The sequence below is a fragment of the Idiotropiscis lumnitzeri genome, chromosome 21 (genome assembly GCF_059441095.1).
Source record: "Idiotropiscis lumnitzeri isolate Australia: NSW breed Sydney's pygmy pipehorse chromosome 21, RoL_Ilum_1.0, whole genome shotgun sequence".
Lineage (NCBI taxonomy): Eukaryota > Metazoa > Chordata > Actinopteri > Syngnathiformes > Syngnathidae > Idiotropiscis > Idiotropiscis lumnitzeri.
In genome coordinates this window covers 12,304,817-12,329,816 of record NC_142411.1, presented here as the reverse complement: position 1 = coordinate 12,329,816, position 25,000 = coordinate 12,304,817, and the positions used below count along the sequence as shown (strand labels likewise).

The window sequence follows — 25,000 nt, the reverse complement described above, 5'->3', positions numbered from 1 at the left end:
AGTTCAGCCGATAACAAGCACCCCCTCCCGGACACGCACGGGACGAAATGGCCCGGAGCTCTAGTACACGAGACCTCCGTTGCATGGCAGGCGGGCGTACGTAGCAGTGAAGCCGCTAACGAGCACCCTCCGCGGACACGCACGGGTCGTGCACCCAACTCGGACACGCATGGGACAAAACGGCCCGTATCAGCACACGAGACCTCCGTCGCAAGGGAAGCGGGCGTACGTAGCAGTGAACCCGCTAACAAGCACCCTCCGCGGACACGCACTGGACAAAACGGCTTGGAGCACCAGAATTGTTCCGTCTCAATGGAGGTCGGTGTGCGTTGTACATTTTCAAATAAAACAAATCGGAATTCAGCCCTTTTCCCTGTTTTATTTTCAATCGTTGTTGTAAATTCCTCATAACTGCTCTGTTTATACAGGTATTGGTTTGCTGTTTAATTTGCATATTTAACAAAAGGCATGTTTTTGGGCAGCTAATGGGTCCTTGTATTTAAGTTTATTTATGTCGGGCATATTGTTGGACAGCCAAGCGGTCCTAAGAGAGACGCATCGAGTCTGTTAGCCGTTAGCTCGGATCCTCGATTGCTACACTTTTCGTCGTCGTCTATGCTCCAGAATGAAAGTGAGTTATTGAGCTCTGTTGAATTGATTGGAGCTACATTGTTCTCTATCCTTGTGTGCTGTCACGCTCTCTGATTCGAGTGACTGTTTGGATGAAGCGCTCCGGTGAACCCCCCAAATTCACATACAGTCCCAGCTCTCGCAACAATCGTAAAAAAGAGAAGAAAAATTTATATATATATATATATATATATATATATATCGACCGATATGACATGCATATCTACCGATATAGTTTTCAGCCATATCGCCCAGCCCTATATGCAAATCATTTACGCATTTGTAATTAACAAGAGTCTGGAACACTCATGTAGACTACCATTTAGGGCAGCAGTCTTGTAAAAAAATAAATAAAAGCTCAGGTCGCTTAGTATGCCAGAAAACTACTGTGGACATCTCTACTTATGGCCACATTAACTTCTAAAATTATTGCTCCAATATTTTGTATATTATGGAAGATGCGTTTCTTTCAGAAGTGAAATCAGCTTTGTAATGAGCGTCTATATTAAGAGGATAACGACCTAAAATCCATTATACTTGGATAATCATTCTAATATTTTCAGATGTTGGTGTGAGCATAACTCGAGACGTCAAAAACAATTTTAATTATTGATGGCAGTTTTGGCATATTAGGCGACGTTTTGTTTCCTTCTGTTTAGCCTCCTGTGTTGCGTCACACTGTACGGAAATGGAAGAGGGACATACATTAGTGTCAGCAACTAATAGATATAAATTAATTTCAAACGTTTCATGAAAGATTCTGTGGGAGCCATAAACTCTTTGGACATCTACAATGAAGATAATTTTTCTTTGCAGACACCTGGGTTGAACCAGGTGTCCTTATCCAAACCACGTGTCAGCGGATCTGCCATATTGGATGTGGCTACTGTATTTGACATAAAATCAGCAAATAATATGAATAATATGTTGAGTTGACAGAATGCAAGCAAAAGCAATGATTCTGTAGTCTTACAATTCATGCTTGATGATACTTCTCCAAGGAGCAAATGAATCAGGCATATTCATGTTTTACCACATCCAATATGCATCACATCAAGAAGGAGTTATTGTATATGTAATACAAATGTCTATGACCATACTTGCGGTTGTCAAAAGTCGCCATTCAAGAATATTGAATGTTAGCAGCAGCGTTGCACGAATGGAGCAAAGCAAGTGCTGTCTCTAGGGTATAGTTATTGTAGAAAAGGCTGCTCAGAGACTGTGACACCGGCTCCTTTAAGAGGGCGGAGTTTAGTGCACCAACTCACGTAGCGTGGGCGTGCGTGTTCGTATATAGGAAGGAGGAAGTGGCGAGAATCGTGTCAGTCTGTCTATCGAGTTAAGTTTGAGTTGTAGTCCACATTTATCCTGCTTTGAGTTGTGCGTGAGACAAGTAAGTTACAGCATTAATAACACTGTTCGTTTGTCTGTACAATCCACGTTTCACTGCTAATAGGTAACATGCAATGTTCAATGTTTATTATTTTCCTTTTAGAACCACACGAATAGAGCGTTTGAAGCATCAAGAAATGTGTACTTTGACTGCAACTTTATTAAAAGACGAGAAACACAAGACCATATCCTCATTATTGGAGTTCTAACCGGACTCTCAACAGCGATTTGCATACTCCTCCCAGCACTAGTCAATTACATATTTTTCAATGGTCCTTCGAGCCGGATGACTGCCTTACAGTCCAATCTTCCTCCTCCAACCCTCCCACCTCCAGGCACATACCGCAGTGGGTTTGACGGAGGCAATCAACGCCCAACCAGAAGCCAACCGGACAATCCAACCCACTCACAGCTACAAAATCAGGCACGCAGGTCGTCCGGAAACCTGATACAGGAATTCTCACAAGTCAAAGTTTCACAGCCACCCGCAGATCAAGGATATAGTCCATATTACGTAGCCACACCCCCGCAAAGTGCATCTCGTGCTGACATGTATGGCCAAAGGCATCCCGCTCACTCATTCAGAGCTAGTGACCCACAGTATGAAGATTCATAGGCTGGCAGAGATTCAGCCTTCCCCCGAGTGCCCTACTCTCATGTTCCACAGAGAGAGACCACATACAGAAGACCAAAGCCCACCATTCCCAGCCTCACATCACCAGACCCCTGAGGGTTCACACGTATGAAGTGAGCCTTAGAGAATTTATTACCGCATGACGCCACGGAGAGATACAAGTACCAGATTCTCACTGATCATCTTAAGTGTGAAGAAGCCTCACTCGTGGCTGACTCTTATTGTAATTCCAGGCTACCCTACACAGATACGATGCTGGCTCTCACCAAGATGTATGGACAGCCCCACAAGCTTGCTGTACAACGGATTGCAGCGCTAATGGATGGTCCAAACATACGTAGTGGTGATGCTAAGAGCTTTCGTTTATTCGCTCCCAATGTGCGCTCACTAGTGGGCATGTTGGAACAGCTGGGCCAACAAGGTCAGGTTGAATTAACCTGTGGCTCTCATGTCTCGAGGCTCTTAAGTAAACTCCCCCACGACCTCAATGCCAGCTTTAAAAGATTCATCCATCCACTTAAGAGTTTCCATTCCGACCCTTTTCGAATTTGCTGATTGGCTGGAATATGAGTTAGAAGTTCAGGAAGACAGCATTACGCCCCCCAAGAGAGACGAGTCGTCCAACAAGAGGTATGATAACAAGCACGCTACTAAATCTTCAAGTAAGTCTGCTACTATCCTCCTGAACACTGAGAAAGCTTCGGGATCAAGCTGTGCAGCACCTGCCTCTGGACAGTCAGCTGACAAGACAAATACGATGGAAAAGAGAAAGGCCTACTGTCCATATTGTGATAATGACAAGCACTTCCTAAACAGCTGCTCTAATTTTAAGGACTTGACTAGGGAACAAAAGGTGACGTGGATTACAGTCAATAAGAAATCCTGGCGTTGTGGACGCAATCATCAAGCGGCAAAGTGCACGCTCAAAGGCCCCTGTAAGGACTGTGGCAGGAAACATCTGCTTGTGCTGCATGACGTGAATGAGAGAGGAAAGGAGGAGGAACAAGCACCGCATTCACTGCCAACAGGAAGCTGCCTCGTAAGCACAACCAACAGAGTCCTTCCTGTATGCAGACCGCCCAGTCTACAACCGGAAGGTGTTGCTGAAGATCAGTAAAGTCATCCTGAGGAACGGTGACAAATCCTTGGAGACAAATGCAATTTTAGATGATGGCTCTGAGCGGACAATACTGCTCCAGCCTGCTGCCAAACAGTTGTGCCTTAAAGAAAGAAAGGAGGTGATGGCTCTCCGTACAATCCGACCAGGACTGGATCAGCTCCATGGAGCGTCAGTTTCGTTTACGATTTCTCCAGCTGACAGCCCTGACAAGATATATAGTATCCCGAATGCCTTCACAGCCGCTCAACTGAGTTTAGCAAAGCATTCCCATCCAGTTGCCGCACTTAAGCAGAAGTATAAACATCTGTCAGGTTTGCCTCTTCTCCCACTGAATCGGGTCCAGCCGATGCTGCTGATTGATGCTGACTACACGCACCTCATCACACCTGTAGAGCCAGTCAGATCAGGACCACCTGGTGGGCCAGCAGCTGTGAAGACACGCCTTGGATGGACTCTACAAGGGCCAGCCCAAGCCATCAAGTCAAGCCCGAATGTAAGTCACTGCCTTTTTACGTCTACCCCTTCATCCACAGAGCTCTTCTCATGCGTTGAGAAGTTATGGCAGATGGAGGTGCTTTCCTACCGTAGCGAGAAGCTAGCAGTTCGGTCAAGACAGGACCAGGAGGCAGTTAAATTACTTCAAGAACAAACGGTGAGAGTCGATATCAATGGCGCTAAGCGTTATGCCACACCCCTTCTTCGAGTTAAGAACATGCCTCTCCTCAAAGCCAGCCCTGTAGCAGTATTGCCACTCCTGAGAGGCATAGAGAAGCGCTTAGCCAATTCCCCAGAACAAGCCGCTATCTACAAAGAGGAGATAAAGAAGCTTGTAGATGCTGGCTATGTCGTGAAGTTGACAGACTACGAAGTAGGGCACAGCCCAGAAGCGTGGTATATACTGCACCATAAGGTCCAACATAATGGGAAGAATCGGTTGGTGTACAACTGCTCATTCCATTACCAAGGTTACAACCTTAACCAACTCCTGCTACCAGGTCCCACTCTCGGGCCCTCCCTGCTAGCTGTTCTTTTACGCTTCAGGGAGCATGCCGTTGCCTTCAGCAGTGATATCCGGAGCATGTTTCATCAGGTAATGCTCCTGCCAGCAGATCGACCCCTGCTGCAATTTTTATGGAGAGACATGCAGCGGGACCGCCCACCTGATGTGTATGAGTGGCAGGTGCTCCCATTTGGAACCACCTGCAGCCCCTGCTGTGCAACATTTGTGCTGCAGAAACATGTCACTGACCACAGCCAACCGGAAGAAGATGTACGTGATGTCATCCACAAGTCCTTCTACGTGGACAACTGTCTTAGTCTCCCTTGTCCAATAGCAGCCAAGACTCTTGTAGACAAACTGCGCTATCTTCTGGCTGAGTGCGGATTCGAGTTGAGGCAATGGGCAAGCAACGATCCCAGTGTCATCGAGCATCTTGCGCCAGACATGAGGTCATACAGTTGTGAGCTGTGGTTCAGCCAAGGTCAAGTCGACCTCCTGGAGCCCGCACTTGGACTCCAATGGAACTGTAAGTCAGACTCTCTCACATCCAAACACAGACACATTGACTGCACAGTGACTACAATGAGAAACATCTATCGAGTTTTAGCCAGCCAATATGATCCCCTTGGCTACATTGTGCCTTATACCACTTGAGCTAAAGTCATTGTGCGCCACCTGTGGGAGAGGAAGAGAGAAAGGGATGATCCACACCTTCCACAAGAGCTACTGGAGAGGTGGCATGAATGGGAAGCAGAATTAGTCCACTTGCCTGAGATAGCCCTGCCTAGGTGCTACACTAGTCCCAGTCTGGATCAACCTAACTGTGCAAGAGACATTCATGTATTTTGTGACGCCTCTGAGCTGGCATATGGATCAGTGGCTTATCTGAGGACAAAGAATGCAGAGGGGGAAATTGAAATTGCATTCCTTGCAGCCCGATCACGTGTTGCACCCAAAAAGCAACAGTCTGTGCCACGACTAGAGTTGTGTGCCGCCCTGACAGGTGCCCAGCTCTACAAAGTTATTAGTACTGAGTTAACCATGCCTATATGCAGTTGTACCCTATGGTCAGACTCCGCTACTGTCTTAACCTGGTTGAACTCAGACTCGTGCAGATACAAGGTCTTCGTGGGTACACGTGTGGCGGAGATACAAGAACTGACAGAAGCAGGTGCATGGAGATACGTGCCCTCACGAGACAACCCGGCAGATGATATAACCTGTGGCCTCACCCTCCAAGACATCAGCCGAGGCAGTAGATGAACCCATGGCCCTACGCTGCTAAAACAAACTCCTCGTGACTGGCCCAACCTACCTCCTCCATCTCACCACGTCCCCGAAGGTGAGCTGAAACATCATCTTGTGCTAACCCTGTCCAGTTCTAGTCTTCCAGATCCTCTTCAATACGAGACATGGGACAGTTTCATTGAGGCCACTGCCCGGCAGTTTCATGGGGTGGCCGACTCAAAGAAGCCCCTCACGGCTGATTCCTATGCTGCTGCTGAGCTGGAAGCCTTGCAACAATCTCAAAGAGAGTCATTCCCTGAGGATGTCACCCAGTTAAAGGACAACAAACCCATTGCTAAATCAAGTCGACTTATTCCACTTGCACCTGAGTTTGATGAACAAACAGGTCTTATCAGAGTAGAGCGTTTGAAGCATCAAGAAATGTGTACTTTGACTGCAACTTTATTAAAATACGAGAAACACAAGACCATATCCTCATTATTGGAGTTCTAACCGGACTCTCAACAGCGATTTGCATACTCCTCCCAGAACTAGTCAATTACATATTTTTCAGTTATAAGTTTGGCCCACCCATACATTCCATGTGTCCCCTTAGGGCTGGACTCAGGTGACAGGTCTGCCTCCATGATTGGAAGCCCAATGCAAGAATTAGGAAATCTGTTGTTAGCCTCTCTCCCACTGAATTTTTTGTTGTCGTTTTGTTGTCACACGCGCACACACACGTTTCGCCAGTCACGGCAAAATTATTTTTGGCAATGAAGAAGGAAATTGGTAAAACTTGTGGAATCCGGAATATAAACATACAGATGTGAAGCTACAGTTGTGCCCTAACTTTGATAGTAACTTTTGCAGCCTTGCATATCACCCGAAATCCATACGAATTTTTGATTTACAGTGATCCCTCGCTATATTGCACTACATCTTTCGCGGCTTCACAGATTTTTTTTTTTTTTTTTTTACAGTGGAATTGTGCTCTGTGTAGCGTCCCCTTGGATTTCGAATAAGGACGCAGAGAGTTTCAAACGGATGTCGTAATATTTTATCTCTGAACAAGCATGTTCATCATTCTACACCGTGAAAACTACAGAACAGAAAAACACAAATTGTAATAATAGTTTCACAAATACTTCGCATATCAATCATGTATACGCAATACTCCTGGCAACTCAATACAACAAATGAAGAAATACAAATGAATCACTTACACAATTTCAATTTGCCATCCAACGAATAATTTACATTTTTAATATATTTAACATTTTATAGACTACCGTACCTCATTCCGGTCTCCGAGAACACTAGTTAACAGTTCCGACAGTCAGCTATCTTGCCTTAGGTTGGGATACACATCGATATTCTGAGCTATTGACAATGCAAAATAACGAAAAATCACAACGTCAATTCTTTCCCAAAACAAACAAACGAACGCTCTATACCTAGTGTGTGTTAATATAGATGGCTTTTTTACCGCTCCTCTGTCAACATATGCACACGTCTCAAAGTAAAGCAACCCGGAAGTTGAATAACAAAAAAAAAGAGAGAAGAAGAAATAACACACGAACGCAGCAATGTCACAAGGTGGCACTGCAGGACCACAACTTCCCATCTACACGCACACACAAACCAAAACAATGTATCATGTCAAATGCATTGTAAAATAATAAAAAAATAAAGCTGACTACTTCTCGGATTTCACTTATCGCGGGTTATTTTTGGGACGTAACTCACGCGATAAACGAGGGATCAGTGTACTACATTGTAGTCGACCGACTTCCACGACGTTTTTTTAAGCAGGTTTAACGGCACTCTGCTATTCCCTATCGCAGTAATAAATTGAGGAGATCGCACCGTTGTCGTTGTTTTAAGTGTATCCTATACACGGATTTACTTATTTGTTTGTTCTACAGGTACCAGTATAAGGAGAATGTCGCGCCATTAGTCCTCCACACAGGAAGTAACGACACATCTTCCCGCGAAGAAGACTCGACTACGTATCCATGGGCGTCTTGAAACACGAGCAATAGACAAGAAAAAAAACAATCCTACCTACTTTCTGTCTGTAAGACTAACGTTTCCACTTTTCTATTTGAAAAAACAACCCCAGAGTCGTAGTTTGAAATAGCGAAATGACTCTCCTCGCTTTCAACCCACCATCTGTTCCCGCCTGTTATAGATTACGTCATCGCTGCAGACATTACTGGGCATAGATATAAAACACAACGAGGCCCGGCTCGAGAAACGTTGAGACACAAAACGCAACGCCATATTGGATGTGTCACAGCTGGTTGCTAGTCAATGGACGAAACTTCACAAAGGATCATTTTACAAAGCGACCAATGACTGTCATCTCCCCATTGACACTTGCGCACGGAGGACGATGCGCACTTTGTGTGAGTGTGGATGTATATAAAATGATATATATGCGACACGGTGGCCTCACAGTGAGAGACAGCATCTGGCGTGGGTTCAATCCCGGCTCTGGCCTTCCTGTGTGGAGTTTGCATGTTCTCCCTGTGACTGCGTGGGTTTCCTCCGGGTACTCCGGTTTCCTCCCACATTCCAAAAAACATGCATGGCAGGTTGATTGAACACTCTAAATTTCCCCTAGGTATGAGTGTGAGTGCGGATGATTATTTGTCTCTGTGTGCCCTGCAATTGGCTGGCAACCAGTTCAGGGTGTCCCCCGCCTACTGCCCAAAGATAGCTGGGATAGGCTCCAGCACCCCCGCGACCCTACTGAGGAGAGGCGGTACAGAAGTTGGATCATGTGTCATCCACACCGCTTATCCTATACAGGGCTGCGGGAGGGTGCTGGAGCCTATCCCAGCTGACTACGGGCGAAAGGCGCACTACACCCTGAACTGGTCGCCAGCCAGTCATAGGGCAGACATAGACACTATCACTGAGTGGGAACTGAACCCACACTGCCCGCACACAACTCAGGCGAGTGCATCACTACACCATCAGTGAGCTATGTATACTGGTTAGCACGATGGCCTCACAGTGAAAGACAGCAGGTGGGTTCGATCCCGGCTCCGGCCTTCCTGTATGGAGTTTGCATGTTCTCCCTGTGACTGCGTGGGTTTCCTCCGGGTACTCCGGTTTCCTCCCACATTCCAAAAAACATGCATGGCAGGTTGATTGAACACTCTAAATTTCCCCTAGGTATGAGTGTGAGTGCGGATGATTATTTGTCTCTGTGTGACCTGCAATTGGCTGGCAACCAGTTCAGGCTGTCACCCACCTATTGCCCAAAGATAGCTGGGATAGGCTCCAGCACCCCCCACGACCCTAGTGAGGACAAGCGGTACAGAAAATGGATGGATGGATATATTTGCCACACTCAGAAGCGGCTCGTCTCACACACGCACAAGCACATGCACACACATATATAAACATATATATATATATATATATATATATATATATATATATATATATATATATATATATATATAAAGAGAGAGAGAGAATTACCTGTTTTGATATTGCCAATAAAGTAAGCGCCATGAAAATCGGTTGTGCAACGAGCTAGTTAGAATGTATTTTTTCGCCGACATCCATTGCGCCCACCTCTCTCTCTCTCTCTCTCTCTCTCTCTCTCTCTCTCTCTCTCTCTCTATTTCATTTTTTCTCGCTGTTTCTCTGCATATACATTTCGAGGCGAGCGCATTTTGCCGTCACAGAACACCCAATTATTCACATCAAAATCAAACTTCATTCTTAAAAACTCTTTTGTCGGGTAAATTTCGTTCAAGATTTTAAATTGGACCTCTCTTACTTTGGGCAACACTGGAAATGAAATAGAATTCTTTCTTATGTTTTGGATCTTATCCTTCTCAAATTGTTTCAAGATATATAACCTTTTTATTGGATTAGGATAATGCTCGTCTACCAACAATTTCCTGATCAATTTGTTATTACATACATGACCACAAAAATCTACCCCTGCTATGCACTATTGTCTCAAATTTTGAGAGACACCAGAATTTCGGACATCTTTCACCATTGAGATCGGAATTGCATTTATTATATTTGTGTATTCCTCCAAATTACATTGTATTTGATATTTTTGACGAAAGTCTTCATGTAGCAACCAGTTTCCATTTTCATCTACAAGTGTGCAACAGCCCAAATTTCTTTGGAATGCCATTCTGCCTTAAAAATTGATTTCCTTTTAAATAGTACGTATCTGTTATTCCAGATTGGCGTATTGTGAGGAGTGAAATTATGGCAGTACAATAATTTCCAATGAAGAAGGGCTTGTAGATGAAAATCAGAAAGTTTTAACGGGAATTATCTACACTCAATGTCACATTGCAATCAAAAATGTATTCCCCGAGTTTTTGGAAAATCATATTGGGAACAATAAACCAAAATGAATCTTAATTAGGAACAAAGGACTTCAGACATTTCAGTTTTAAGACTCCATTCACAACATAAAAATACATGGCATTCATACCTCCTTCTTCATACCCTTCAACCATGTCATTTTTTTTTTATATATTAGCATTTGTTTTTCCATATGAATCTAAAATTTAAAGTGTTTATTGTCTTAATCATTTTAGTTGAGACTGGTAAAGAAAATGCAGGCTAGATAACTCTTGACAGGCTCTCCATTTATTTTCTCTCTGTGCTCTTTTATTTGTGCCTGGCAGAAGTCGTCAAACGACCCGGAAGTACTAGTTTTCTTTCACACGTGGTTAGCGTATTCGTGCGTCCGATACGAATGTGGTCCTCTGAAGCGTAAAACCAATACGCGAACTGTTTAGCTGCCCATTTCTTCTTGAAACATTTGTACCTGAGAAAGCACTAATGTTTTTATTTTTCCGTACTGTTTGTTGAGACGATCAATAATACGATGGAAAATTTTGAACTGAGCCCATCAACGCTTACAACGATATGTAGCCATCTCGATGAAAGTCACTGCCAACTAGGCAAATTTCTTTCCAAGCAGGTTTGTTTGAAACTCATTTTGTGGTGGAAATGTGTGCTGCATTTTTACCTACTTTTTCATTGCATTCTATAAAAAAACTAACACTGCTGCTCTGTATTGTCCTTTCATTCTATTTTCTGATCTTGTAGACCGCATGGATGTAATCACTTGATAAAATATACTCTTGTGTTGCGAAGACTTTATTTACTTAGTATTTTATTTTGTCTTTCTTCAGATATGGAGTCAGCAGGACAGGCACTGTATCCTGGAGTGCCTGGCCCAAGTGTTGTTGGAGAAGGAATATACATTGTTAATTGCAAGACACTTGCGACCCCTTGTTCTGGATTTACTCGAGCGAAATGCAGAGAGGGTTAAGACAAATGGCAGGATCAACCACGATCTCCACGAGCGTCTGTGTGTGGCCCTCAGCAAACTTCTTTGTATTAGCCCTGATGCTCTGGCGTAAGTCTGCATTTCTCATTCGCAATGTCACAATTCCACCTAACTGTTGCTGGGTCATTTCTCAATAAAAGTTATTGTTTCTCTGTTGGGATAAATGTATTCCTAAAACATCAAATACACATAATTAGAAAGTTAGATTTTTCTGGAACTTAATTTAAATAGTTGAAATGCAAAACACAAATGAATATGATGTACAGTGACATGGTCACTTGTGCAGGATCCCACACACCAGGGGTGTCAAACTCATATTTGTGGATGGGCCACATCAAAGTTATGCTCCTCCTCTTTTATGACTGTGAACCCATATAAATGTCTCATCACCTTACATTATCACATACACACAGCAAATTGATGGAAAGCCAGTCAGTAATTGTTCATTCAAAAATTCTTCAATTTATTTTAAAAGGGGAGCATTGGTAGCAACTACAATAGAATACAACTTTATTTATATAGCAAATGGCAATATATCATATCTCAATGTTGTTAAGTGAAGAAAATGTGCTAGAAACAGGTAGTTGACGCACATGAGTTGCCCTTTGCGGGCCACATAAAATGCGGTCGCGGGCCAGATCTTGAGTTTGACACGTGTGCCATACACAATCTTGATCAAAAATGTTGCTTTTACCAATGGGTGTTTTTAGAAAACAATTTTCTGCTTATCTCAACCAGGTTTGCTGCAAGGTACTTTAGTGATGCACCGCCAATTTTTCAGAGACTCTTCTTTACCGATGAAGAGGCATTGACTGTTCAATATGGTCCGAGGCGAATGAAACTGCGCGATCTCATGGCTGCAACTCTTCGTTTCCTCAAGAGTGATTGTGCCAAGTTTGAAAAGCTCTGGGACTGGAGTCCATGTGTTTCCCAGTTGCTCATGAGCGATGTCCTGGTTCGAGGGTAAGTACGCTCATCCTCTCTTTGGCCGAGTGGTCTAAGGCGCCGCGTTCCAGACCCAGTCTCCCCAGGAGGCCTGGGTTCGAATCTCGAATTTCCCCATTGTGGGACTAATAAAGGGAATATTATTATCCACAAGCTAAAAGCGGGGCCAAATCCTGCTGTGACTCAGTTAATAATAATGGTGCGACTGTGATTTGGGCGCGAGAGGGTTGAAATCATGCGCTGGCATGTTAGTGCTGTGATGCCCTTTGGTTGCTTGCGTGTGAGTGTGCGCATGTGGGCAGATGATTTAATATTCTTGCAAGAAGGAACAAAATCCATACAGCAAAAGCATATTTTACTGTGGTTGTTGAAAGAATACTTCTCTGAACTTCTCTGTTATTGTGTTGGTCTCGCCTTAGTATATGCACCAGTGGTGGGCGGCCAAGGCCTTTTCTGCTGACCTAACATAATCAAGAAATTATGATCATAATTATGACAGACATTAATTTCATTCTCTTCACATTGACATCAAATTATATCCTAGTGTTGTGTTTTTTTAGGTGAGAGTTTTTATCCAATCAGAATTCAGCTGGCCTGCGTTGCGAGGCAAATTTCATAATACCAATAGCACGCACTATTCGTCCGAGGCCTTCAGATACAATCATGCAGGCGTCTGTTCTGTGAGTGTTGGGGCTGATACGGTTGATAGGCAGTTGCGATAACCAATCAGATCACGAGTTAGTGAAAGTACGGCCTCCAAAACTCCGTATCCTATTAGAAACTATGGGAAGCGAATGGAATTTTGGCCCTGGTTACGCTTAAGGTGAAGTAGCATTCTCCTTGCTGCTTGTCAGGTATTGTGGGAATTCTACAAGAGGAGCCTTGTGCGCACAAACAGATAAATATGTATATGTAACAAAGAAAAAGTTTTCAGACATTTTAAAAGTTTTTGATTAGTGATTTGTTTTTTCATGGGTAAAATAAAAAAAAAAAAACACATCAGAAGTGGCAAATCTATTACTAGTAGCGTCTACATATTCCTGTGCTTAACTTGCCCTCAATGTTGCACCTCAACAGAAGACGACCAACAACTACCGTATTTTCCCGACCATAAGGCGCACTTTAAAGTACCAAATATCCCCCAAAACGAACGAGGCGCCTTGTCATGAGACGTGCCTATTGTATGGACGGAGCAACTCTCTCGACCATTGAGCCTGATTCTCTTGGGGCATTGCAGAGTGCATGTTAGCACACCCTGCTGGCCAAAGTCTGAGACATCTATGCTTCGAATTGTGTGTGACAAATACATTATGTGTGATGGTGCAGGAGAAAGCTGGACAAAGGGGCAGCTGTCCACAATGTCGTAGTCTGTCTTATCATGCATGTTATTGCAAGCAAGAAACATCACACAGCTGGAGCTGAGCTAGCATGCGCGAGCTAGCATGCGCTTCATAGTGCGGCGCACCCAGTCTAAGTATTAAAGACGGAAATAGCCCCTTTAACTGGTGCTACGTCCTTTGAAAGAGCGCGTCTTTTGGCCGTGTAAATACGGTGGTTGTAATTTTTTATTTGTGGCGGGACTCAAACTTGAACCCTTTGGTTTAAAAGTTGTCAGGTCCTTACCGTTGACCTACTGCTACTCGATCTTGATATGTTTTTTTTCCTCCCACCTCGCAAATGACATTTTTATTCCCATTCTCTTGAACAGGTACACTGCTCACTGTTTGGCACTGGTTACACGTATGACTGATAATCAGCAAGACATATTTTTGAGTAAGCTTCTGACAAGTGATGAGATTCTGCAGATGAAAATTAGGCAAGTTTCCTTTCCTTGTGTCGTACCTAATTATGGTTATCAATATATGTTCTCAGCATATAGCTCAAAGTTTGTCCTACCACCAAATATATTTACCTAATTGGATACTAGTTGTCTTTTTTATAGGATCCTCTGTCAAGACAATCACAATTAAATATATTACTGTATATTTGATTTTTCGTTTTTCAGAGGTTTTGAAGAAGCTCAGCAGACGACATTAGAAAAAGCCTTAGTGTTGGCCAATCGAGGATCAGCCTTCAGTGGCAAGGAAAAGAAGTATACCCAGGGCCAGTTAATATCAGAGGACTTATCTCACAATGTTGTGGCAATCTGTGGTATTGTGTTGTCTGGAAGTGCTCAAAAACAAGATGAACAGGTAAAAACCCTTCATTCGTCACATAAGATAATATTTTCTATCAGTCGTCTTATGTTGAATACTTTTTGCAGGCAAATGAAAGGGACATGGTGCTGGTCGACTCAACCTGCTTAAATCTGAAAAGATTGGCACTGGCTGTGGCATCGCAAAAGCCGGTGCTCCTTGAGGGCCCTATCGGATGTGGTAAAACTGCTCTGGTGGAGTTTATGGCTGCTGTTACTGGTCACACAAAAGCTTCAAAGATTCTAAAGGTCCAACTTGGGGATCAAACAGACAGTAAGGTACGACATTTCATCCAAAATAAGCATTTGATTAAAAATGAGAATGAGAAGAATTGCTAGAAAATTTCAATGGAAATTTTGAATAGGCCTGCTCTCTGTTGTAAATCTGAACGCCACATTTGCGAAGAATGTATTGCAAGATGTCCTTGCTCTGTGGAACTACTTTGAAGGAACAGAACAGTTGAAATGAATTTTCCAGCATTCGACTAGTCGGTGTGTATATGAAATAAAAGTGCAAACATCACTTCCATCTGATTTTCCAGAAAAAAGGTTGAAGCAGATTAAGTATCAAAACGAGATATCGTGTACGCAGCCATATTGGACATTTTGGACCGTTTTGCGTGATCCTTGTGACGTCATGGGTGCTGTACACAGTGTGTTCATTTTGGACTTGGTTAGTCTATTGTTCTATAAAAAGCAGGATGGTGTCATCAAGTTCGTCCCAATCATGCTCTTCCTGCTTTCACTGTCAGAAACATGAAGTCAGCGAACATCATTTGCCTTCGATGGCCACTTAATGATGTATCTAAATCTGGCCCCCCACCTCATTATTTCACCTGTGCGATACATTATCTAGTGCTTAGCAGAAGTTAGATGCATCACTTACTGCGCAAGCTTACTTAGTCTGTCAGTTGAAGTTTTTTTGGGTGTGCTTTCCAGCTACTGCTTGGGATGTACCGTTGCACTGATATACCGGGGAAGTTCATATGGCAACCAGGAACCCTGACACAGGCTGTTTCACAAGGACTGTGGATTTTGTTGGAAGACATTGATCATGCACCACTAGATGTGGTAAGTTATAAATCCTGAAATCTTTTTTTACTATGAATAGCCTTTTTAAACTTGCAGTATCTTTTAAAAGTATCTACACTCTCACACCTTTGTCAATATTTCTGTTTTATACAAATACATCTCAAAGTGGCAGCACTCATCAAATGATGAGTTCAGACGTGCCATTTCAGGTGTTTTATTGCCATGTAACACTTTTTGACCAGATCACACGTATATATTGTAGTTACAAAAAATAGCGACGGGTGGACAATAAAGTAAGGTATGTTTGTGGGGGAGGAAGAAATTGAAATATTTCTGGAATTATTAAAAGATTCATACATTAATGCAGGAACTGAGGCGCTTGGATGAAGCGTAGATTGTAAACTATATGTACCGTATTTTTGGACCCATAAGGCGCACTTTAAAGTCCGGAAAGCCGTCCAAAAAAGCCAGGGCGCCCTTTGAGGTGGAGCGCCCATTGCGTCGACCAAGTGCGCCGCTGGGCTGACGGCGAACATCAACTGCCTGCACACCGCTTATATAGAGAGAAGGCGGGTGTGGCTTACGACAGCAGGGGGGCGTGAGAGGGGATCGATGGGTGTGGACAACAGGCGGACGTGAGAGGGGAGATGGGTGTGAATGACAACAGGCGGGAGAGGGGAGACAAAACAACAGAAAGGCACGCCCCCAGTGCAAAGCAGCGCGATGCCCCTATCGTCGCTGTTGGTCTGTGACTCCATGCGTGCCCATCTGACAGCCGCTGTGAAAAGTCAAGTCACGCATATGAACTCAGAGCTTGCCATCATCCCGGGAGGCTTGACAAAGGAACTCCAACCACTCGACTTAAGTATAAACAGAGCGTTCAAAGTGAAGTTGCGTGCTGCGTGGGAGCGATGGATGGCGGAGGGCGAACACAGCTTCACAAAGGCTGGGAGACAGCGAAGAGCAAGTTATGCCACAATTTGAGAGTGGATTGTAGCTGCTTGGACGAACGTGTCTGCTAGCTCTATTGCAAGAGCTTTCGCGAAAGCCGGCATTACATCCGGGGAGACGCTCAGCAGCGACACAGACTCGGACAATGACGAGAGGGAACCTGGCGTGTTTGAGGGAGAATTTGCCCAACTATTTCTGTCTGATACGGAAGACGATGATTTTGAAGGATTTGTGGATGACTGATAACTCTTAATGTGAGTACCTTGTTAAATAAAATACAACCAAACGCAGTTTTGCTCCTATTGCCGTTTTTTCAAAACAGCTAGCCATGCTATCGTCTGTTTTAGTGTGCATGCATGTAAACTAAGGTAATGTATGGTAGGCTGGGAGGCAGAATTTTGCTGGGCCTACACTTTTATGCTTTTCAGTTGATTTGGGATGATAGTTTTAGTTTTGATGTAACACCGTGACCGCACATCGTTTGTTGACAAGTGACTTGCTCACACCGGCATTGTGTCGGCATCCCATCTGAGGGGCTGCGCCGCAGCGAGACGGCGAAGCAGCGAGATGGCGAGGCAGACTGATAATGACTCGTGTTGTTTATCTTGGATACAGAAGACAAGGACTTGGTGCATTTTTGGATGAGGACAACTTCAGCACGTTGTTAAAAGCTAAAATAAAGTACCACTGAACTCCCGCTGCCATTTTAAAAACACGCTAGCGCGACTGAGCAGCCAGCGAGACTGCTCGATTGGTCGGTTGTGTTAGCGCCCGATGAGTCGGCGCGTTCTATCTATGTAACAAATACAGAAATAGCGCCCCCAACAGGTGTTGCGCCCTTTGACACGGCGCGTCTTTTGAGTCCAAAAATACGGTAATCATCTTTTTAACACGCCATGCCAGTCAAATCAATTTTATTTATATAGCCCCTAATACCCCCCAAAAAGTGCTTCACATGCCCATTATCATCCCCTGATCTTAAATACCAGGAGGGCAAGGGAAAAACTCAAAGAAATAATACATTTTAAAAAATCTGCGGGAAAATGTTGCTATGTGGTGATCGTGAAGTTAGCCACTAAGTAGAGCACTGGAATTGGTTTCAAATAAAAGGGCTAACAAGAAGTGCCGTGTTCCCTGCCTAAATGGTGCTGTCTTAACAAAGCTTGATTAGTCTACTTTGTGTTTGGCCCATGTTATGTACACTTGCCGATTGGTCCCTTTTTGTCCTTCTGTCCATTTGAACGATTTATGTTCTCATATTCATTTAAATAAGTACGGATCATGATATTGTGAGCACATTCAGTTATAATTTTGACTTTTAATCAAATCATTGTGAATACATTATGAATATCAACGTTCATGTTTTAAATTGATAGACTAATAAGGGTACAATGACATCTCTTGAAATAAAGTAGGCTGGTCTGAGCCTTGAAACTCCAGGGGTGAAAATAAGCCTCAGTCCGACCCTGCTCACACCCACACTCTCTCACACTTGGGCTGGGCGATATGACCCAAAATCAATATCGCGATAATTTGAGCAATTTTACCTCGATAACGATAAATGCACGATAAATTCACATGTGGACAAAAATCAAAATAAATGCAGGAAATGCATATAAACTGCTTTTTTTTATTGACCAACTGGTACACACACACTGGTACACATGACCACCCTTACCTTGCAGAACAGCGACGTGATGTGTTTTTATATATCCTATTTTGTATTATTTTCCATCTCACTATTTATTCTCTTACTTATCGAATTTATATATTTAATCGAATTATTGTTGGAGAGGGGAGCTCTCTAATCTCGTTGCACACTTGAGTACAATGACAATAAAGAGATTTCTGATTCTGATTACTTTCAATGAAAAATAAAAGTACAAAAATCATTTGTATAAACATTCCAAATAGCTTGCTTTGCATGACTTGAACAATGTCGCAAAGAACAGGAGAAAAGGGGTACCTCTCACAAAATCTTTTTCTGCAAATAGATTGCGCCGAGATGCTGTAATGCCATTTGCAAAGGCCTAGATTTGTGTAAAGGTATCTTGTAAACAATATAAATAATGCCATGTGCACAGGAGCTAGTTGCCTGTAAACAAAACGCTAAATAAAATGAAAAATAGGGACGGGTGGACAATAAAGTAAGGTATGTTTGTGGGGGAGGGAGAAATTGAAATATTTCTGGAATTATTAAAAGATTCATACATTAATGCAGGAACTGAGGCGCTTGGATGAAGCGTAGATTGTAAGCTATATGTAATCATCTTTTTAACACGCCATGCCAGTCAAATCAATTTTATTTATATAGCCCCTAATACCCCCCAAAAAGTGCTTCACATGCCCATTATCATCCCCTGATCTTAAATACCAGGAGGGCAAGGGAAAAACTCAAAGAAATAATACATTTTTAAAAATCTGCGAGAAAATGTTGCTATGTGGTGATCGTGAAGTTAGCCACTAAGTAGAGCACTGGAATTGGTTTCAAATAAAAGGGCTAACAAGAAGTGCCGTGTTCCCTGCCTAAATGGTGCTGTCTTAACAAAGCTTGATTAGTCTACTTTAAGTGTTTGGCCCATGTTATGTACACTTGCCGATTGGTCCCTTTTTGTCCTTCTGTCCATTTGAACGATTTATGTTCTCATATTCATTTAAATAAGTACGGATCATGATATTGTGAGCACATTCAGTTATAATTTTGACTTTTAATCAAATCATTGTGAATACATTATGAATATCAACGTTCATGTTTTAAATTGATAGACTAATAAGGGTACAATGACATCTCTTGAAATAAAGTAGGCTGGTCTGAGCCTTGAAACTCCAGGGGTGAAAATAAGCCTCAGTCCGACCCTGCTCACACCCACACTCTCTCACACTTGGGCTGGGCGATATGACCCAAAATCAATATCGCGATAATTTGAGCAATTTTACCTCGATAACGATAAATGCACGATAAATTCACCTGTGGACAAAAATCAAAATAAATGCAGGAAATGCATATAAACTGCTTTTTTTTATTGACCAACTGGTACACACACACTGGTACACATTACACACATGACCACCCTTACCTTGCAGAACAGCGACGTGATGTGTTTTTATATATCCTATTTCGTATTATTTTCCATCTCACTATTTATTCTCTTACTTATCGAATTTATATATTTAATCGAATTATTGTTGGAGAGGGAAGCTCTCTAATCTCGTTGCACACTTGAGTACAATGACAATAAAGATATTTATGATTCTGATTACTTTCAATGAAAAATAAAAGTACAAAAATCATTTGTATAAACATTCCAAATAGCTTGCTTTGCATGACTTGAACAATGTCGCAAAGAACAGGAGAAAAGGGGTACCTCTCACAAAATCTTTTTCTGCAAATAGATTGCGCCGAGATGCTGTAATGCCATTTGCAAAGGCCTAGATTTGTGTAAAGGTATCTTGTAAACAATATAAATAATGCCATGTGCACAGGAGCTAGTTGCCTGTAAACAAAACGCTAAATAAAATGAAAAATGTCAATGGAATGCCAATGCCAAATAAGTGTGCTCCATCAGGAAAATGTGCGGTCTCGAGTACTCTGGTGCGCAGTCGCCACTTGTCGTCTATGTAGTGCTCATTCAGGCTCAAACAGGGATCCATGTTGCGACTCGACCACAAGTGGATGTGGATGCAAAATGCTTGACATGTTTACGCTCCCGTCCCGATGTTGTCCATATCGGGAAGTGCGGTTTGCGTCAAATATTTTCGTACCTCTTGTCGGCTACTTTCATGAGGCGTTTAAATCCTGTACGCTCCACTGTAACTAGAGGAGCTATATCTTTAGCTATGTGCCCGGCTATCGCATCAACCTCTTAGACGTTCTCTCGTATGGTGTCGCCTCCGTTATGGGCTGTTGTCACTTGCGGCTCACCTCAACTTTTTGCTCAGGCTCCAAGTCAACAGCATGGTTGTGTTGTGGGTGGTGAAAAAGAAAAGGTTGGATGCACTGTTTCGGCTGGTTACGAAGCACTTTGTAGTTCATGTTCTTTTGCTCAAACATCGTCTTTATGGAACCCAAAATATTTCCAAACGACAAATGTCATAAAAACCTTTTCGGGACAAGCGCGACAGGAACAATTTCAAATAACATTACTTCGTCTTCAGCCATGTCAGCCGCTTCTGGATTTAAATCGCCAGCTACGAACGCGTTTTCTGTTTACCTTCTTGTTCAGATAGGTGGAGTCACATGACTACACGCCCTGTAGCCGTCTTAAAGGGGCATGAACATTGCCGCAGACAGAAAAGACTTTTCTTTTTCTTTTTTTTGACACAGAATTTACCGACGTGGGCAAAATTTCAGTCATTGTAATACATTTCGGTAACGGTAAATCTTCGGTTTATCGCCCAGCCCTATCTCACACACAAATGTACACACGCTTACAATACACACATTCTCACTAATCACTTGTTAATTCTCACACACACATTCACATAGCAAACGGTATTATGCTACAATGTGTGCAGTAAAGCAAATTAAAAATGAACCATGTGATACTGTTTGGAATGTTTTGCCAGTTAATCTGCAAACTGTAAACTTGTTTCATCCGTTGTAGAGCACTAACATTAGCACTGCATTCCTGAGGCCATTTTATTGACGAGAATGTGAGAGTATTTGTTGCTCTTTTGTTGCCATTGCTGTTAGTTTTCTCTTGTCGTTTTCTGCCAAATAAATTTTCTCTGAGATATTACTTTTTGTTTTTAAGATATCTGTGCTCCTTCCATTGATGGAGAACAAAACATTAATGATTCCAGGACGGGAAGACAGCATTGACATATCGCCTGGATTTCAGTTCTTTGCAACAAGAAGGTATGGATGTCATAGATCTACAGTTAATATTCAGAAAATTTGAATATCCTGAAAAGGTTGGTGTACTTCTGCAATTCAACTTAAATGGTAAATTTCACATTATTTAAATGAATAATATACAAATCAACCTATTTCAAGTTTTTATTTCTTGGGATTTTGCTGATCAGGTCTTGCATCTTAAAATAAAACTTTTCACAAACTGAGAAAATGAGTGTACTGTGAAACGCTTCAGTTTTGTAGGTTCAAAGAGCGAAATTGTATTCAGGAAATTAATCCCAAAGGTCTTTAACTTTTAAAATGTCTGTTTTAGGTTGACTCAGAAGTGTTCAGACTGTTGATTTGCCAGTTGTGTCGAAAACTTACATTGATTGCTCCACAAGGTGGGAAAAACACAGAAAGAGATAGCAAAAGAAACAGGGTGTTCTCAGAGTTCTGTCTCAAAATGTATTAATGAACAATCAAGTGGAAGGAAGAAGTGTGGAAGAAAACAGTGTACATGCCAGAAAGATGGCCATATGCTGTAAAGGGTGGTCAGGAAAGGGCCATTCAAAAGTGTGGGGGAACAAAATAAGGAGTGGACCGATGCTGGAGTTGTAGCTTCAAGAAAAACTACATACAGGTGGATGCTGGACATAGGTTTCAAATGTCGAATTCCTGCTGTCGAACCTCAATAGTAAACGGTGCCAGAAGCACCTTTCCTGGTCAAGAGAAAAGAAGGAATGGTCTGTTGCCCAGTGGTCAAATGTCTCCTTGATGTGAGCAAGTTTTGTATTTCATATGGCAACAAAGGTCCCAGAGTCTGGAGGAAGGCTGGAGAAAAGCACAATAGAAGATGCATCAAATCCAGTGTTGCGTTTCCACAGTCTATGATGACTTGTGGATACATGTCAGCTGCTGTTGTTGGTCAAACATTACTGCAGCCGACTAACCCGGACATGTTACAGCACTTCATGCTTGCTTCAGCGGAATAGCATTATGGAGATGCAGATTTAATCTTTCAACACATGCACCGGCTCACATTGCAAACGGTAGTGATAGTGAGATGAAGCAAAATCCAAAGAAATAAAAAACTTGAAATATTAATTTGCATGTTATTTATTTATATGATGTCAAATTCACCTTTTACCCTATTTTCCAGGCCATAGGGCGCTCTTTAAAGTCCCTAATCTCCCCCAAAACAAACAAGGCGCCTTGTAAAGCGACGCGCCCATAATGGACTAAGCATCACTCTCGCGACCATCAACCCTTTTACTCCTTGGGCTGTTCGGAGTGCATGTTAGCACACCCTGCTGGTCAAAGTCTGAGTCTTCTATGCTTCTAATTGACCGTGACTTATACATTATGTGACTATGGTGTTTGGGTGATGGTGTAGGAGAAAGCTGGACAAAAGGGCAGCTGTCAACAATGTTGTAGTCTGTCTTATCATTTATGTTATTGCAAGCAAGAAACGTCCCAGGTTTAGACAACAGACTGCAAAAAGCCCAAAACACAACAGCACATCTCTCTAAACAGCCATGCACATCTCTCTAAACAGTGTTGGAATTTATCTTTATATCAATGTTAGAATTTAACTTTAACCCAATGTAAACTCAAATTAGTAATCTGACTCCAATTTGCGACCTTACCCAACTCTCACTCATCAAACAATATGCGCGCTCGTTCTGCAATAGAAAGGTATCAGGAAGCCGGCATTTTCACGCACAAGTGGGTTTATTCCCAATACACAGATTTCTACATGGCACCTGGATCTCGGGTCCCTCTCAATACAACTCTACACCTCTCTTGCCACCAGCGAATGTGTTCTACCTCCGAGTTGCCCAGTAATGATTCATACTATACAACATGCAAATGGCACAGAGACAAAGGCATCCTGGCATGATTCTATTGGCTATGTGTATTGCAGTTAACTTTAGCTCGCTCTCATTGGTCTTTCTCCTCCCGCCGAATCCCGTGGCTCCTCCTGCGTGCGATCCCCCGATGGCCGCTCCTTCCCGGAGTCATCTCGTCTCGCTCAGCACCTTCTGCTTCTAAAACATTCCATTCTTGCACAACCCCCGCAACCAGTTTCGCTTCACCAGTCACACTCTCAGCATTTTACAATATCACATTTTCATACATTGGATGCACCAACATCTAATGAACTATGTTAAGCTCAAACTCTTATATTCCTTTAATAGTCAAATGTATGAAATCCTTTAAGTGTAACAGAAGTTTAGACCATGCTAATGACCAGACCCTCAGGAGAGGAATGCAGGAAGATTGGATCACAGCTGCACCACAGGAGGTGTGAACGAGACCCCTCTGAAACAATGGACTTCCATGCCAGGATCACAAAAGTGGCTCCGAGCAGTCTAACCTTTGTTCAGTTTTAAATTGACTGCCATTTACATTATCCTTTAACAGCCATGCATATCTCTCTAAACACCCATGTGATTGGCTGAGTCTGAGTGGCTCCCAAGAAGCCATTGCTGTAATTGGCTAAGGCTGAGTGGCTCCCAAGAAGCCATTGCTATAATCTTTTTGTGTTATTTCTATTTCTTTTGGGTATATAGATGGCATGAGAGATACATGTTTTGTGTTAATCTTATTTCTTTGTTTCATTGTTTGCTTGTATGCTGAGTTTTTTTTTGGTTTTGATTTGAAACCGTGACTCTAAGGAATGTGGTGACCAGTGAAGTCCCTCCCCTGACGTTGTCTAGTAGACTAATGCCAAGACACCTTTTATTGGTTAGAGTCATTGTTATTGGCAGTGACTCCCAATAGTTTCATGACATCTGCCATTGAAACGGGGTGATACCTTTGGCAACAATCCTTCAGGGCATTGAGTCTTGGTGGACTGGCTGAGCTAGCGCTAGCGCGAGCGCTACGGTCCCATAGGGGATTGAGTTTTGGTAAACTTGGTAAGCTAGCACGAGCGGCTCGCGGAGCTAGCGCAAGCGGCTCGCGGAGCTAGCGCGAGCGGCTGAGCTCGTAGAGCTAGCGCGAGCGGCTGAGCGAGCTGAGCTAGCGCGAGCGGCTGAGCTAGCACGAGCGGCTGAGCTAGCGCGAGAGGCTACTAGCGCGAGCCTTGTAGTGCGGCGCGCCTAGTATATGCATTAAATACGGAAATAGCACCCTCAACTGGTGTTGCGCCCTTTGATGCAGCGCGTCTTGTGGTCGTAAAAATACGGTAATTGAATTACTAAATTACATTTTCAGAATATTCAAATTTTTCTTTTCCCGAGTAGTAGTGTAATCCCAATGTGTTGAACATGTTTATACAACCCAATTCCAATGAAGTTGGGACGTAGTGTTAAACGTACATAAAAACAGAATAGAATGATTTGCAAATCATGTTCAACTTATATTTAATTGAATACTCTGCCAAGACAGTGTATTTAATTTTCAAACTGATAACCTTTATTGTTTTTTTGCAAATCAAGATTTTAGAAGTTAATGGCTGCAACACGTTTTAAAAACGCTGGGTCAGAGTCATGTTTACCACTGTGTTTACATCACCTTTTCATTTTACATTAAATAAACGTTTGGGAACCTAGGACACTAATTGTTGTAGCTTTGCAGGTGGAAGTCCTTTCCATTCTTGCTCGTACTGTTTCAGCTGTACAACAGACTGTGGTCTCCATTGTCATATTTTATGCTTCATAATACACCACACCACACCTTTTCA

At 42.8% G+C, this 25,000-nt stretch overlaps 2 protein-coding genes across 15 annotated transcripts in view; one reads left to right on the top strand and one right to left on the bottom strand.

The window, feature by feature from the left end:
* casp8ap2 (caspase 8 associated protein 2) overlaps positions 1–9,581 on the bottom strand; it is an 85,593-nt gene extending 76,012 nt beyond the window's left edge. Inside the window, exons 1-2 of one of the 11 annotated variants that reach the window (XM_088285767.1) lie at positions 8,071–8,182; positions 1–1,308 (exon numbers count right to left, since the gene is read on the bottom strand). The exon at positions 1–1,308 is cut by the window's left edge and continues 703 nt beyond it. The gene's annotated coding sequence lies outside the window, so the exon portion shown is untranslated. Of the gene's footprint in view, positions 1,309–7,300; positions 7,713–7,935; positions 8,026–8,070; positions 8,199–9,501 lie in introns of those variants that run through there. The other 10 variants (XM_088285770.1, XM_088285771.1, XM_088285772.1 and 7 more) reach the window with 10 other exon arrangements.
* Positions 9,582–10,715: 1,134 nt separating this feature from the next.
* Positions 10,716–25,000, top strand: part of mdn1 (midasin AAA ATPase 1) — a 165,303-nt gene continuing 151,018 nt past the window's right edge. For all 4 annotated transcript variants that reach the window (XM_088285694.1, XM_088285693.1, XM_088285692.1 and 1 more), the window contains exons 1-8: positions 10,716–10,981; positions 11,196–11,422; positions 12,092–12,316; positions 14,007–14,114; positions 14,304–14,490; positions 14,562–14,771; positions 15,432–15,563; positions 21,230–21,333. In XM_088285694.1, coding sequence (XP_088141820.1) covers positions 10,886–10,981; positions 11,196–11,422; positions 12,092–12,316; positions 14,007–14,114; positions 14,304–14,490; positions 14,562–14,771; positions 15,432–15,563; positions 21,230–21,333 — 1,289 coding nt within the window. In that variant the 5' untranslated portion in view covers positions 10,716–10,885. The remainder of the gene's footprint in view (positions 10,982–11,195; positions 11,423–12,091; positions 12,317–14,006; positions 14,115–14,303; positions 14,491–14,561; positions 14,772–15,431; positions 15,564–21,229; positions 21,334–25,000) is intronic.